The 16,183-nt window shown below is 41.7% G+C and overlaps 1 protein-coding gene across 1 annotated transcript in view; it reads left to right on the top strand.

Moving 5' to 3' along the window:
- The window catches only part of ARHGEF33 (Rho guanine nucleotide exchange factor (GEF) 33), a 50,002-nt gene that overhangs the window by 20,553 nt on the left and 13,266 nt on the right, over positions 1-16,183 (top strand). The window contains exons 8-14 of the mRNA XM_008575618.1: positions 2,329-2,458; positions 7,715-7,847; positions 9,967-10,050; positions 11,253-11,336; positions 12,955-13,103; positions 14,113-14,277; positions 15,602-16,180. Of these exons, the coding sequence (XP_008573840.1) occupies positions 2,329-2,458; positions 7,715-7,847; positions 9,967-10,050; positions 11,253-11,336; positions 12,955-13,103; positions 14,113-14,277; positions 15,602-16,180 (1,324 nt within the window). The remainder of the gene's footprint in view (positions 1-2,328; positions 2,459-7,714; positions 7,848-9,966; positions 10,051-11,252; positions 11,337-12,954; positions 13,104-14,112; positions 14,278-15,601; positions 16,181-16,183) is intronic.

Raw genomic sequence — 16,183 nt, 5'->3', positions numbered from 1 at the left:
ATGGAACACATCAACCAGTAACTTTTACATACTTGGTTGATAATTTGGCTTAATATAAAATCATTTTCCCTCATCATTTTGAAGCAATTGTTCCATTGTCTTCTAGCGTCTAATGTTGCTGTCGAAAAGTCTAATACCATTCTGATCCCCAGTCCTTTGTATGTTACTTGATTTTTCTTTCTGGTAACTTTTAGAATATTCTTTTTATCCTTGGTGTGCTAAAGTCTCACATTAATGTGGTGTGTCTTACATTGATGTGAGAGTCTTTTCCATTAATTATGCTGAGCACAATGGGCTCTTTCCTCTAAAATACATATACTGGGATTTTTTTTTTCTATTATTAATTGGTTAATATCTTCTCATCCATTTTCTTTCTTTTCTCTGAAAATTCTAATTTGATGTTGGATCTCCTGGATGATATTCTCAACTGTCATCTCTTTCTCTTCTATTTTTCTTCCCTATATCTTTCTTCTTAGATTTTTTATTTTGGCAAATGGTGGGAGGAGATTGCCTTGACTTTACCTTCTACTCTTTTAACTTTTGCCATGTTATTTTTTTTTATTGACACATAATCAATTATACATATTTGTGGGTACAGAGTTAGCTATCAGTACTTGTGTACAATATGTGATGATCCAACCAGGATAATTAGCATATTTGTCATTACAAAACATAATCATTCTTTGTGTCTGTTAACCAGTTTCTCACTAACCCCTTCCCTCTCCCTCTTTCTCACCTCTTGTAACCACAGTTCTGTTTTCTCCTTCTGAAAATTCATATTATTGTGATCTTTCTCTCTCTCTCTCTCTCTCTCTCTCTCTCTCTCTNCTGAAAATTCATATTATTGTGATCTTTCTCTCTCTCTCTCTCTCTCTCTCTCTCTCTCTCTCTTTCTTTCTTTGCTCCAACATATGAATGAGGACATGCAGTATTTCTCTTTCTGTGACTGGCATATTTCACTTAACATGGTTTTCTCCATGCTCATCCATGTTGCTATGAATGGCAGAATTTCATTCTTTTTTACAGCTGAGTAGTATACCATTGTGCATGTTATTGCAAATGGTAGAATTTCATTCTTTTTTACAGCTGAGTAGTATACCATTGTATATATGTATCACACTTTTCTTATTTGGTTGTTGGTTGATGGACATTTATGCTGGTTCCATATCTTGTAATTTTTGCCAACTTTTAAAAAATGTCAAAAAATTTCTTCTTCATTCTCTTCCTCCTCCTTCCCCTCCCCCTCCTCTTTCTCCTACTCTTCTCCCTCCCCCTCCTTCTCCTTGGATTGTTTTCTCTTTTTAAAAATAGCATCCTATAATTGTTAAACAGCTGGAATATTTTTCTTTTATCTCTTTGGTTATATTAATTATAAGATTAAAATTTTTTTTTCTTTTGTATCCTGCATTGTCTCTGTTCCTTTCTGTTCCTCCCCACCTTTTTTAAAAAAAAATGTATGTGTATATATTTTTTCCTTCTCTTTCTTTTATGGTGTAAGTTTTACTCAAATATCTGAGTATCCTTAGGAGTTATTTACAAGTAAGAGAGAGACCTTTAAAAAACCCTGGAAATTCTCTTGGCTAAGCTTGTCACTAAGTGGGCTTCATTATAGATAGGCTAATCAAGTGGTGATTAACTTTTTGATAGGTAACCTCTTTATGTCAGTGTCTATAGGTCTTTTTCCCTTTGGCAGTTCTTCAGTTTCTCATGGGGAAGACCCTCCAATCTCCTGGCTGGAGAGTTAAGCCCAGCTGCTGGCATTCTGGAACCCATAAGGAAAGGAGGCTTAAGGGAGTCTCACTGTTCAGAATGCTAGCCTTCTAGGAATCCCCTTGTTTTCATTTTGGTGTCTCAACTCTTCTCACTGCTGTTATCTGCAGTCTTGAGCACATATCCTAGACACCAGAGCTTCTCTAGTTTCATTTTTCCCATTTTCCATGGGGTGGAAGTGAGGAAGCTATCTGGCATGGAGATGAGGATCTGGAGATTAAATTGCACCTTATGTAGACTTTCAGCTATTTCTCCTATTTTCAGCATTGCCCATTATTTGAACTTTCTTTGGTGCCTGGTGTCTCCAATCCTTGAGCCTTTCTGCTGCTTCTTAGCAGATTACCCTTTTGCAGGCAGAAACACCAAGATTTTGTGCCCTTCACTCTACTGAATGAATTACCGTATCTCCATTCTGCTTTCTGATCTTCCAAAAACTTGCTGATGTCTCTTTTTATTACTTTCAATATCCTTTTATTGCTTTTTATTGCTTTCTGTCATTTCATAGGATTTTGGGAAGCAGTGGTTAACAAAAACTCCTTCTTTGGTTTGTTTTTAAAGCTAAAAGACAGACTGTGGCTCTAGAACTGCTTGAATCCGAAAGAAAATATGTCATTAACATCTCTCTGATCCTGAAGATAAAGGCAACATTCCAGGGGTCAGATGGAAAGAGGAATTCCAAAGAGAGAAGGTATCCATGTATTCATTGCCTTTGCTTTTCAGATTGATTAGGATCTAAGGTAAGTTGTTTATGTTTCCACTTTGGGAATTCTGGCGCCTATAAAGAGTTCCAGAAATAGTCTTTGAAAAGAGAATTTGCAGTGATGGCAGGTAACCCCTGGCAAGTCTCAAACTTAGATATACAGCAGGTAAGAAAATGAGCACAGTATAGTCTCCTGGGCCTGCAGTGTCCCAGACGTATGTGTTAAGAACTTAAAGGGAGAATAAATTCTACAATGAGAGCGGCATTGCTCTCTGCTGCCATCTGCACATCCCCATGGGTCACGGGTCTAACAGAGGTACAAGGAGATGGATGTGGTGGAGGTCTGAAGCACTAAGTGGCCATGAGATAAATGCTACAGGGCTGATAGAGCTCTGGACTTGGACTTTTCTTATGATTTGTTCCGGTGATCCCATAGTACCAAGTAATGTATGAGAGTGTGTGTGTGTGTGTGCACATATATTTGGGGCTAAGCTTGCAGAGGGTCAGCAATGTATTGTAACAGCATGCTAGCCCCAATGTTACAATACTCCTCAATTTCCATCATAGATTTTCTCTGCTTCCCTCTCTGTCAGGAGAAAGCGTGTGTGTGTGTGTGTGCACATATATTTGGGGCTAAGCTTGCAGAGGGTCAGCAATGTATTGAAACAGCATGCTAGCCCCAATGTTACAACACTCCTCAATTTCCATCATAGATTTTCTCTGCTTCCCTCTCTGTCAGGAGAAAGCAGGAAGGAGGAAAGTAAGACTTGATGAAAAAGGAAGATGTAACAAACCAGAATAACTGAGTAAAAAGGTCAATTCAAATGAATGGAAGGTCTGGATTATGGACTATTATGGACAAAAGTAGCATTATTACTTTAAATAGTCCATCAGATAACACACGCTGGTGGTTTATAAATTATAAATCTACCTCGGGAAGCCTCTAATTATATACTCTCCTGTTCTTTACCACCCCCAATTTTACTTGACTTTGCAGCTGCCAGCAATATACCCAGTCACTAAAAGAGAACGCTCCCCCTACCTAAATGACTGAGGTGAGGAAATATTTCCCGACAAACCCACAGTGGCTTGACTATCTTCAAGAATTATTTTACTGACAATCTGAGGTCGACACAATACAAAGCAGCAAGGATGGCAAGGGCAGTGTGACACAGCTGAAGCTGGGACCAGCAGAGGCGCTGGGCAGGGGGCTTTGCCTTCTCTCAGTGGCCCCCCAGATTCTTGCTGCTTTTTCCTTCCCCATCCAACCACTTTCTTCCCCCTCCAAGACCCCAATCCTGCTTGTCTCACCCTCCTAGCTGCCCCTTCAGGCCTCTGGGAAAGTCTCTGCAGCCACCAGCTATCTTGCTGTTGCCAAAGACCTGCTCAGTTTACATAAAGCACGTCTAAAGGCGAGTCTACCTTCTGGTGTGGCTTCGCTTCTGCATCTAAGATTCTAAGTAAGACAGCTGCATCTCCTCCTATTCTCTGAAAATTTGGGGAGGGAGACAAGGGTGGAGAAAGAGAAATAGAGAACTGTTTACTCTGGAACATAGTAACCAGGCCCTATGCAAGGCACTTGATTTATAACTTCTTAAAATCTTGATCACAACCCTGTGAATCCTACCCCACAAATGAAGAAACTAAGATCCAGAGAAGTTTAAAGCCATACAGCCAGTTAGGCCAGACTTCAAATCCAGGCCTGTCTGGCTCTGTGCCTTGCATGCTTCACATCACAGCTTCTCTAAGACCCTGTGGTTTCAAGGACACCACCTTGACTAACAATAAGCAATATGTTAAGTTTCTCAGATAGCCAGAAGTATGAATTTCTGTCTCTTGCTATGTGAAAACTCAGGCTTCCCTCTTGAACATCCTGTGAGTGCTTACTTCAAATCTCAGTTGGCTTGCCAAATAGGGTACTACATGCAGTCTCAGCTTGCTGAATAATCAAGCCCTTTTTGTCCTGCTGTCGCTTCCTACTTTTCTAAGATGTTTTTTCATGACCCATCACTGAGGAAGGAGTGGATCTCTCTCCCAAATCCTACAAGAGTAAAAAATTGAGAACTAGAATACAATCCTCCATGAAAGTTAAGGTAATAGTTATTTCATATTTCATCATATCCATGATAGTGCTATTCATGTTAGTTATTTGCTAAGCTAAGCCTCTTTTTTCTTTTCATAGATAGACTTCAACCCTAAAGCTTCACTCCAATACTCTTAGATTGTACTAAATGTGAAGTCTGCTTCTGGGCTTGTTGGTGTTGCCATTTTTCCACCTTATGGTTAGATTTTCATTATCCTCCTTCACTCGCTATATTTCCTCTTTTTCTCTAAGCGTATCTGAAACCTCTTTGTGTGCTTTAAATAGACCAGCTGAATAAAATGCAGAGCAGAATGAGATGGTTCCTTTTCCCTATTTGCATTTTTCTCCATGCAAAGATGAAAATAGATTTATTAACATTTACTTCGCTTCCCATCACAAACCATAGCCTTCAGCACTTTCTACCCTGTTGAAAACTAACCTGAGATGAAAATAACACCCACTGCAACTACACCTTGACACTCAAACCTGAGGCAGCCACATCTTCTCAAACCTATAAAACGCTGGGTTTTCTCTAGAAAAAAATGAAGTGCTCAAGAGCCCCCTCAGCCTGTTTCAAGCTAGCCCCGCCCCTGGCTGAGAGGGCTGGAAGCTGCCTGGCACCTGCTGCCTGCTGAAGCCTGGGCAGAACTTGGGGGCCATTGCTCATTTGCTGGAAGATGACAGAAGCTGGAGTTCTGAGCTTTTTTGGGTCTTATTCACCCAGTTAGAGCCACAACGTCAGGATCAAACAGTCCTGTCTGAACATTGTGGGGAGGAGCCATGAGCAGCTTGGCAGGGTTGACACTTAGCTAAGTTATAAGCTAAACTCCTGTGCCACATGCGCCAAGAGCTCAGCAGGCTTTGTACTACAGATCACCACTAAGTGACATATGTTTTGTTACCAATGCCCAGCACACATGATTGTAATCTGCTGCTGCTGAAGCTCAGGAGTTATTTTGGCCTAATACTGGACTGGCAAGAGCTAAGTTATTAATCTGAAACTATAACTGGATTTTCCTTGATGGCTTTTAGTTTATTTTCCTCACTGGTTAAGTACTATATTGTTGGGAGCTGAAATAACTTTGAAGGCTTTAGAAAGAATAAACTGCTTATGTTGCTGTAATATCACCTCCTATAAGGAATAGAAAAAAAAGCTGAGCCCTTAATACTTTTGTCTTCATGAAAAAGCTGATCTGGGAGTCAGGTCTGGCACTAGGCAAAACAGTGACATAGGTTGTGTCTGCACTTTTTCCTTCTTTCTCCCTCTGCTCTCCATCTTCTACCTCAACCCTCCACACTCCTCCCTCATTTCAAATAATAGTCTTATTAAATAAAAAAAATTTAAAGCCTGTTTTCAATATCTGGTATGGAATCCACTGTAGGTCATTGCTCACCATGTAACCTACGTGTTTCTACAACACTGCATGGGAGCATTAGCCTCCTTTGATTCCACTCTGTAATCTCAATTATCCCAGTGAATAGTGCAGGAGAAGTTGATACCAGCTCTCCAACGCTGCAAGTACAGTGTAGCAGAAGGCAGCTTTCTAGAAAGAGAGAGAGAAAGAGAGGAAAAGAGATAATCCAAGACATGTTACATAGCCCGTACAGATAACTCATCACAAAGTCAGATCTCACCATGGTGGCCTAACATCATTCCGTGTCACATCAGGAATATTTTTTACCCAAAGTCATTTATAGCCTCTGGGTGGGAGAAATCTTTCACATGTGGATCTTTTGCTGATATAGTATTTTGCTCTTTCAGTACGATTTGGTGTGCTTTCCTCTGTCATGTTTACGTCTTCCCCCAATTAATGTGTTTACTAGCCACCCCTGGACAGGGACTACTTAGATCTTCCTAGCCCACTGCTCTGTCCATAAGAGCTCAGATTGAGGCCCCTTGTCTTGTGTTATGGATCAGCTGGCTTTGCATAGGTGAAGATTCATGGCATAGTAGGTGAAGGGGACAAAACTGAAAGTGGGAATGGAAGGTTTCCTTGTATATTTTCATAGGGGGCTAGGTACCCTCTTCTGGTGTTTGTGTGTCTTCTCTGACCTATAGCTACAGGGGATCCTTTGCTTTGCATGGAAATGGGTTGAAAAAAACCTCCTCTCAATCTGATCTCCTTATTGTTCCAACAAAAGTCCCAGTTGTTCACTATTTACTCTCATTAGATCCTGGGGAAATATTTAAACAAGTTCAGCTCTCAGTGACAAGCTGGCCATCACTTTCATCTCTGTTAAACCTGTGGTGTTGAAAACACAAGGGAACCTGCCTTCAGTTCCCCTAAGTCACCACGTTAGAGCTCAAATCCTTGCTGTAGCCCAGCACAACTCCATTGCCTTCTCTTCCTTCCTTCCTCATTTCTATAGGCTCCCGACCATCTCACCCTTCTCCATCCAGACCCTTTCTCCTCCTATGATTTTCTTTCTATCTCTCCTCTCCACCCCACCCTTCTCTGACTTCTCTCTTCCTCCCTTCATTTCCTCTGGAAAAAAATGAGGCACATGGAGAGACGGAGCAGAGGAATGTGAGGGTAGGAGAGGGGCTCTATGAAGCTCCAGGGAGAAGCAGGCCAGGCCTGGTCTGTGGCCTACCCAGGCAAGACTCTGTCCTTGCCCAATATTCCTCTTAGAAACTGAAGGAAAGGCAAAAAGGAACCCTTTCATACCTCCAACCCCCTGGGCTTTTAGTTGCCAGCTTTAAGCAAAATTTCTTACTTATCTAAGTAGCAGTCTCCTGCGCAGGTCATTAAGAATGACCAAAGTCACCTTAATCTACAGCTCTAATTAGAACAGATTATTTTCAACATCACATGGGCATAACTTTCAAACATTGAAAAAGATTTCCCTTAGAATTTCCACTGAGTGTCATATAAATGAGAGTGAACTCGTTAGCTTTAAAAAGGTCATTCAAGTGATGTGCTCTTTATTAGTTCAACAGACGTTTGTACAGGCGCATCAGTAAAAGGGTTTTCTCATAGTCTGGGGATATCTGCTGTGAGGTCTACAATGACAAACTTTTAAAAAAAAATCCTAAATGCAGACCTGTTACTCGGAGTATTTTGGATGACTGGGGAAATGGGATCTGCTGCATATATTCTTGTAGGGTCTTTTCTTTTCTACACCTGGTTTGTGTGATTCTATCCATGTTCTGTTTCAAGCCTCTTTCCTGGCTCTTTACGGTACATTGTCCAGCAGCACCTGGATTTGCTTCATGCACTGCAGGAAAGGGTCCTGAAGTGGCCACGTCAAGGAGTCCTTGGAGATTTATTCCTTAAGTTAACAAATGATGAGGTAAGGTTTTTTATTTCCCCCTCTATAAACTTTAATTATATGAATCTGTGTCTCACTCATTTGCTTCTCTTAGTGGAGAATCTAGAATCAGTGAATTTTGGAGCTAGAGGAACCGCCTCTCCATTCTACAGATAATGGAGTAAGGCTCAAAGAGATTAAAAGACTGCTAGAATTACCCAGCTAGCTAGGTAGGTGGAGATCTGTGACTAAGCCCTGTTATATCTTCTAACTAACAGTTCATAACTCTACACTGTACTACAACTGCCTCCACTGAGTATGCATGTGTATGTGTGTATGTGATTATGTGAGTCAAGCATTGCTTAACGATGGAGATACGTTCTAAGAAATGAGTCGGGTGATTTTGTTGTGTGCCAATATCACAGAATGTACTTACACAAACCTAGATGGGATAGCCTACTACACATCTAAACTTATGGTATAGCCACCATCAGATATGCAGTCTGTCATTGACTGAAATGTCATTATGTGGTGCATGACACACACATATACTGTATACACACACATATACTGTATATCCATTCATACATATAAAATAAATATAAGGGTTTGTATTTTCACACATAATTTTCATTCATTAGAGATTTTAAAAAATGTGATGGGTGGCTATTTGTCTTGAATGTTTTTTGTTTTTGCTTCCTTGGAGAAAGGGTGCTAAGTTTTGAAATCTCTATAATGTTCTACAAAGTAAATATTGTCTAGGCCAGAAGTTGCAAACTCAAATGCATACAGGGTCAGACAGTGATGTAAATGAGTGGACTGAGCAGAATGTAACACAACATGGACTGGTGGGAAGTGCGCTCAAGTGAAGCACATATGTATTTCTACAAGGAACAGCTTTATCCAGTTATTATGCAGGAAAAAAGGACTAGAGTTGCCAGATTTTCTGATATTTTAAGAAAACCTGGGAATCCAGAGTATTGTGTGAAATTTTATTTTTAAAATATTGTGTGGGCTAATTAAAATCAGTCTGATTGTAGCCAGATTTTGCCTACAATCGACTTCTGTATATCAATGGTTCTCAACTGTGGGTAACAATACAAAGCTTACTAATTATTTACTCGTATAGATTAAAATGGATGAAATGCTGTATTAGTCCATTTTGTGTTGCTATAACAGAAATACCTGAGACTGGGCAATTTATAAAGAACAGAGGTTTATTTGGCTTATGATTCTGGGACAGCTGCATCTGGAATGGACCTCAGGCTGCGTCTACTCATGGTGGAAAATGGCAGCCGACGGCAGGTACAAGCGGAAAGGAATGGACCTCAGGCTGCGTCTACTCATGGTGGAAAATGGCAGCCGACGGCAGGTACAAGCAGATCACATGGCAAGCGGAAGCAAGAGAGAGAGAGAGGAGGTGCCAGGGTCTTTTAAACAACCAGCTCTTGCGGGAACTAATGGAGTGAGAACTCACACATTACTCCCCCCACCAAGGGAGAGCAGTAATCCATTCATGAGGGACTCAAACTGTCACACTAGGGATCAGATTTCCACAAGTTCTGGGAGGACAATACATCCAAACTCCATCAAATGCTATCCCTCCAATATCACTTTTACACATTTGTATACTGTATGCTTCCTGGAGCTGAGAATTATTATACCTATGGGAATACAACTTTGAAAGCTAAAAATCGTTTTCCTGAAGAGATGCTGCATAGGTCAATATGCAACTAATAGAAAACATTGAGAACCACTGGTCTAGATAATATGAGATGGGTTGGGTAAAGTTTCTCATTTGGAAGTAATGATTGAAATGAAAAGAAATTACAAAAACAAAATATGCATTTTTATTACTTAACAATTTAAAAATACTTCTTTAACTTACATGAGCCTCCCTCTTCCCTTGGTTTATTATTTCACTTTCTCTCATTAAGCCATGGCTACTGAGTTTTGGTTCCCAAACTGTAGGGATGTTTACTTTAAAACCAAAAAGGTTTTTTAAAAAAGATGAATAAAACCCAAAAAGATATTAAAGTACATGTTAAATGAATGATTCAGATTTCTGCAAAGTACTTCTTTTCAAAATACATGGCTCTGTAAAAATATTATCATTCCTGTTTCGAGGTTCTAACCATGCATTTTTATGTTTGTTTTAAAGAATAATTTCTTGGATTATTATGTCGCCTACCTAAGGGACCTGCCTGAATGCATTGCATTGGTTCATGTTGTCGTTCTGAAGGAGGTGAGTTAACTCTATGTATGTGCTGTCCTTTGTTTACACAAGTTATCTATATGATGTTACTCATCCACCCAGTTGATACCGCACATGCACTCTGAGCTTGTTTTCCAGGCTGGAAAATGGTCTGGAAAGAGCCACTGCATTTACTCGTGCCTGGGATTAAAGGAGCCCAGTCAAGGGTCAGTGCCATTGCTTTGTCTTTGCCCTGCCTACTGACCCTCCATTCCATTCCATCAGAACTACAAAGTGAACAGATGTTCTACACAGAGATCTTCAGGCTGCAGCTTGCATGGTGTATGTGGTGTCTTCTTTTTTTCTTTTTCAGGCTCAGAAGATATGAATCTGAATATAAAACTCAAGTCATCCATTGTCTGTTAGTTTATAAGATTATAAAGTGGCTCTAGCTGCGTTCCTTTAAATATTGCTACTGCAGTGATACATTAGGTGCTCAATAACTACATACAAATATGTAACAATTCTAGTTATTTTAGGTCAGTAAAAAAAAAAAAAAGACAGTAACAGAGTCCCAACGCTGAGAATTAATCAAGTTTTACAAGAGATGAGAGGCTTCGTCTAATTAACTTTCTACTTCAACCCCCGACTACTCCCGACCTACTCGCAAGCCTGACATGTTAGCATTCAGCAAATATCTGGGAAAGACAGAGAAGGAAACGGAGGGGACACAGAAAAAGTCCAACATGTTTTCTGCTGCCAGGCCACCCGATCAGTTTCTAATTACTCCCTTCCCAATTCTCACAAGGCTCCAACTCACCCTTAGAACCTATTAGTAAACCATTTTAATGATTTCTTGCTGGAGAATCTTAATGAATGGATTCAACTCAAATATTATTGAGTGTCCACTTCTGTCTAGCACTGTGCTAAGATGAGGGAAAGGAGAGGGTAGTTTGGAAATTGGGGTGGATTAAAAAAGAGTATGAGGGGTCTTCAAAAAGTTAATGCAAAGATTCATTATTATCTTTTAATTCAGTTTTTCCACTAACTTTTTGAAACACCCTCATATATGATAAGCTCCGTACTAGAGAAGACATATGGTCTCTCCAATAAGAGATCAATGTTTGATGACAGTCTCTGGGAAGAAGATGCTCTGGGAGTAAACCCTTCCTATTCTGGTGGGGCCAACTCTGGGGTTCTGCTGCCAGAGCTGAAGGGATACTGAAGAGTGACTCCACCTTTCTTTCATTCAGGGTGATGAAGAAATTAAATCTGACATCTACACACTGTTTTTTCACATAGTCCAGCGCATCCCTGAATATCTGATACATCTGCAGGTAGGCATGGCTGGGCAAACCACCAAAGTGATTTTCATGCTAAACTTTGTTTTTGGCTTCCAATTGAGAAATACTGTAAAGGCTCAAGGAATCATTAATATTTCTAAGAAGTATTTATTGACATAGCTTAGATTGTTAGGATTACCCCAAAACCCATCATACTCTGTTAGAAGCTGAAATTTCTATCTCTGGAAATTTTCGGCTCGTGATGTCTACCTTTGAAGTTCTATCTTTCTTTACCGGTGATCTCTACCTCTGCTGATCCAGGATGTTTCTATAACCATTCATTCCTGCTAGATTCCGAGCACCTTATGCAGTCCCTCCCGCTTTGGTTCTATAGCCATCTAAATGTCATCCCCTGGCATCTAAATATCGATCTAACATGCCCACTTATCTGCTATCCCAACTACTTACTTTTGCCTTGGGTCCAAGGTTCTACCACACCACACTTATGCTTTATATCACAGAAGAGGCATTAGGAAGCTGATGAGCTGACTTCTCCACACCATTTTCCCATAGGGCATCTTGGAGGAAGTAGAGTTGAGAGGCTCACCACCCCCTACCAGCTCCTCTTCTTCCCACTACCCACCTGTTCTGTTTTAATTGCTGGCTGATTTAAAATAATTCAGTGAAAGCATCTTAGAAATGCTTGGGATTAATCTCAGGTAAAAGTAGCCCAATATCAATATTAAAAAGTCTTTCAATTGCATATGGCTTTAGATACTAAAAGCATTTTCTAACAATAATTATCTCATTTAATCCTTTCAACAATCTCATGAAATAGGTATGATTGTTACCACTTTTGAGATGAGGAAATGGAGGACCAAAGAAGTTAAGTAATTTGCCCAAGTTAACATGCCTAGCAGGTGAAAAAACTAAGACTGAAACCCAGGTCTTGCAAGCAGTAGGGTATGGTAAATAAGCTCTGGTTCTAGTGTTTGAGTTCAAATCCTTCTTCCATTATTCACTAGATGTGTGATCTAAAGAGGATCACTTCTCTGTGCCTTGATTTCCTTATTTGTTAAATGGAGGTAATAATTGTACCTATCTAACCAGGCTGTGGTAAAAATTAAATGAGATAACATATGTAAAGAGCTTAGTGGCTGACAATAGGAAGTACTCAATAATGTTAGCTTTCCCAAATTCAAGTCACATGCGTGCTCCACTATAGCACAGTAGGCAATAGGAGGGGCCAGCAGGCCAGGCTTGATCATAAACGTCCTCACCCCCCACCCCAGCCTGCCCTGAGGACTGATGTTCTCACCATCAGTCTGACCTGTTTAAGGAATCGCTTATAGATAGTAATTGTTAGAATGCCTCTGATACTTCAGAGATCTAATTAGTAGATATTTCTAACTTCAGATTGAATTATTTTATGTTCACATCCAACTTAAACAGGAACAATAATGACTTATTTTCTTTCCTTTTGTGTAACAAAGAGCAGCAAGTCTGACCTTTCGGCTTATAATTAGATGGGTCATAAGTATTGTTATTAGTTGTTTTACTTAAATGGCTACTAAACTCTCACAATAGATCAAGATCAAGGTAAGGTACAGAAGAGACAAAACAACTTTTCATTCTAATTATGCAACGCTGCTTCTTTTTTTCCTTCATCCAGAATGTCCTGAAGTTCACAGAGCAGGAACACCCCGATTATTATCTACTACTGGTGTGTGTTCAGCGCCTCCGAGTATTTATCTCACACTACACCCTGCTGTTTCAATGCAATGAAGATTTGCTTATTCAGAAACGGAAAAAGCTTAAGAAGTAAGCTTCTGATGGTGCAGTCTAGAGGGTCAATCAAAAACTTCTAAGAGCAGGGATACAGATCAGTCAATACGGGTATCTGTCACAAGCAACCACACTGTGCGTTAAGTGGCTGAAATGCAGTGATGGGAGGTAGAACAAAGAGAGAAGGGGAGGGAAGAGAGGTGGCCAACTGGCTACAGTAGGGAGGCACCTACTACCTGGTGGATATTACTTTAGAAGAAAAGCACTTTCACTTGAATGCCTATGTAGACCCCCTCTTATCTCATGTTGCTAACCACCCCAAAAATAATTGTTTCTCTAAACTTGCCAGGTTCAAAATTGCAGTTTAAAGGACAATATAGTTTCTTTCATTAATTCAACAAATATTTATTGAACACCTGTTGCGTTATCAGGCACTGTTCTACTCACGTTATACTGCAATGAACAAAACAGCCCCAAATCCCTGCCAAGTGGACCTTACTTTTTTGAGCTGAACAGGGAGCAAATAAATAAGTGCTATGAATAAAAATAAAGCAAATAAGGGAGAAAGGTTTCAAGAGATTTCACATTAGGAAGAAACAGGAAGGGCTGATTAGGGAGACTCTGAGGTTCAGAGGGAACAGAAACAGCCCATAGAAGAGCTTCCTAATGACCTGGATTTCCTTCAACCTCATCCCAACTCACGTGAAGGAAAACAGAATCATTTCTGTGGGTGCTTCAGACCAGAAAAAGATGCTATTTCCCAAGCCAGATCTTCTCTAACAGAAGATGTCTCTCTAGAACCTCCCTTCCCACAAGCTCTTTTCAGCCAATTAATCAGTATCCTACTCCCACCCAGCAGCCAACCTGCACCCTATAATGTAACCCATTAATGTAAGCTACCTGGTTTGTAGACAGCCCTGGAGAGAGAGACCTTCACAGCAAGCTTCATCTGAGAGACAACTATATCTTTTTTGGCATAATCTGTGTGCTCAGGGAGCTAGTTTCCCACTGCACAACCTGAGAATTATTACTTCCATCCTATTAGGTCATCCCTGGCAAAGCTGTACAAAGGGCTGGCTTCCCAGTGTGCAAACGCCGGGCAAGATGCTTCCCCCACTGTAGGCCCTGAGGCTGTCCGTGATAGTGGGATCCACTCAGAAGAGATGCTGCAACCCTACCCTTCTGCTCCCAGTTCTGGCCCCGCTGTCACGTAAGCACCTGTTGCTGTGGAAAGGTTAACGACAATGCTGTCGGTTCCCAGATAGTCTGTGTGGGTTAATAGGCCAGTTTGGATCAGGAGTATGATCAACAGGACTCCTTCTTCCCCACTGCCCCATTTGGCCTATATGTGACAGCCAAGCAGCTGACCAGATGCTAATGTTTAGGGGCAGTCGTAGAGTGGGAAGAGGCAGAAAGCGGATATTTACTTTGTGAATCACTTTAACGCTTGAAAATGACACAACTCATCTTCTTTGATGTGCAACAAATAGAGCCAAAAAATGAAATCTACACATAGAGATTATACCTGGACTGAAACCATATGGCTGTCCTTGCACTCCACGTAGGGAAAATCAAACCCAATAGCAGTTGTCCAAGTTAAAAGAGAATTTGAGTCAGCTCAATATTTTGCTTCACTATTTCTTTCCACATTTATAAATGTGGGACTTTATTTTCATTTTAAGATTACCAGTGTGAGAAACTCAGAGTTTACATTTGCATTCTTCCTGCTTTTTTTGGTGGTAGAATTAAAATATAAACAGATACTAACTAGAATAGCCACTTTTGGTCAATGTGCAGTAGTCCATTTACATATGTCTGGCAGTTAAAGTCCAACACAACTGGGAAACCACATCCCAAAGTAGGACAGATACGCTATCCTGCTTTGTATTCGTTATCCATGATTCCAAAAAACAAAAAAAGCCTCCATGAAAGTGGGCATATTCAAAGTGACAGCTTTTACCTTTTGGTAATGCTTTGTGGGTAGAAGCTTTATAGTCACAAGGAATTTTTTTCTTTTTAAACATTATGAAAATTTCACATTTACACAGAAGAGTACAGTGAGTCCAACATAGTCTTCAACAGTTTTAGAGTTCATGCCACATTTACTTCATACAGGAATTTGCTTTTAAGCGTGAAAATCCACGAGTAGAGCAAAAGTTGAGTTTTCCTTATTTTGTATGACTGTTAGAGCAAGTAAGGGAGGGAAGAGCGTTGACAAGCGGTGCCTTGAGACACTGAGAGGTGGAGGTGCGGCCAGGCCCTGGCCGGCCGGCCACGTCTACGCAGTCTGGCCTCGCCTATGAGAAGCACAGATGAATAATTTCGGGCATCCGCTTTACGGCCAGCCATTTCCACTCTGTCGCTTGGGAATAAGAGTTCGTGGGAACTCCTTAGCTGGGGAAGTTCGCGGAGCTTGGTAGGTAACACGTAGGCGCCTGGAAAGGGCGGAGAGGAGAGCAGAGCAGCTGGCAGGATGTGTTGGTCCCAGTCTTGCGCCGTTGGCACACCTCTTTTGTATTGTTTCCCCTTTAAAGACATCTGATGCCCCCGGTGAAGAAGAGCCAACAGCAGCAAAGCTTGATGGAGACCATGCAGCCCGGGAAGCCCAGTGACTGGGAGATGGAGGGCAGAAAGCACGAGAGGCCCGAGAGCCTCCTGGCGCCGGCGCAGTTCTGTGCGGCCGAGCAGGACGTGAAGGCGCTGGCCGGGCCGCTGCAGGCCATTCCGGAGATGGACTTCGAGCCCACTCCGGCCGAGCCGCTGAGCAACGTGGAGCGCTCCCTGCGCGCCCCGGCCGAGCTCATGCCCGACGCCCGCGGCTACGTGCCGGCGGGCTACGAGGAGTTCGAGTACGGCGGCGAGATCTTCGCGCTGCCCGCGCCCTACGACGAGGAGCCCTTCCAGGCTCCGGCCCTCTTCGAGAACTGCTCGCCCGCCTCTTCCGAGTCCAGCCTGGACATCTGCTTCCTGCGGCCCGTCAGCTTCGCCATGGAGGCCGAGCGGCCGGAGCACCCGCTGCCGCCGCTGCCCAAGAGCGCCACGTCGCCGGCGAGCAGCAGCGGCGCCTACAAGCTGGAGGCGGCGGCGCAGGCGCAGGCGCACGGCAAGGCCAAGCC

This window comes from Galeopterus variegatus, unplaced genomic scaffold (genome assembly GCF_000696425.1).
Source record: "Galeopterus variegatus unplaced genomic scaffold, G_variegatus-3.0.2 Scaffold1217, whole genome shotgun sequence".
Classification (NCBI taxonomy): Eukaryota; Metazoa; Chordata; class Mammalia; order Dermoptera; family Cynocephalidae; genus Galeopterus; species Galeopterus variegatus.
Note: the sequence above shows the minus strand (reverse complement) of the source record. Positions and strands in the feature narration are given on the sequence as shown.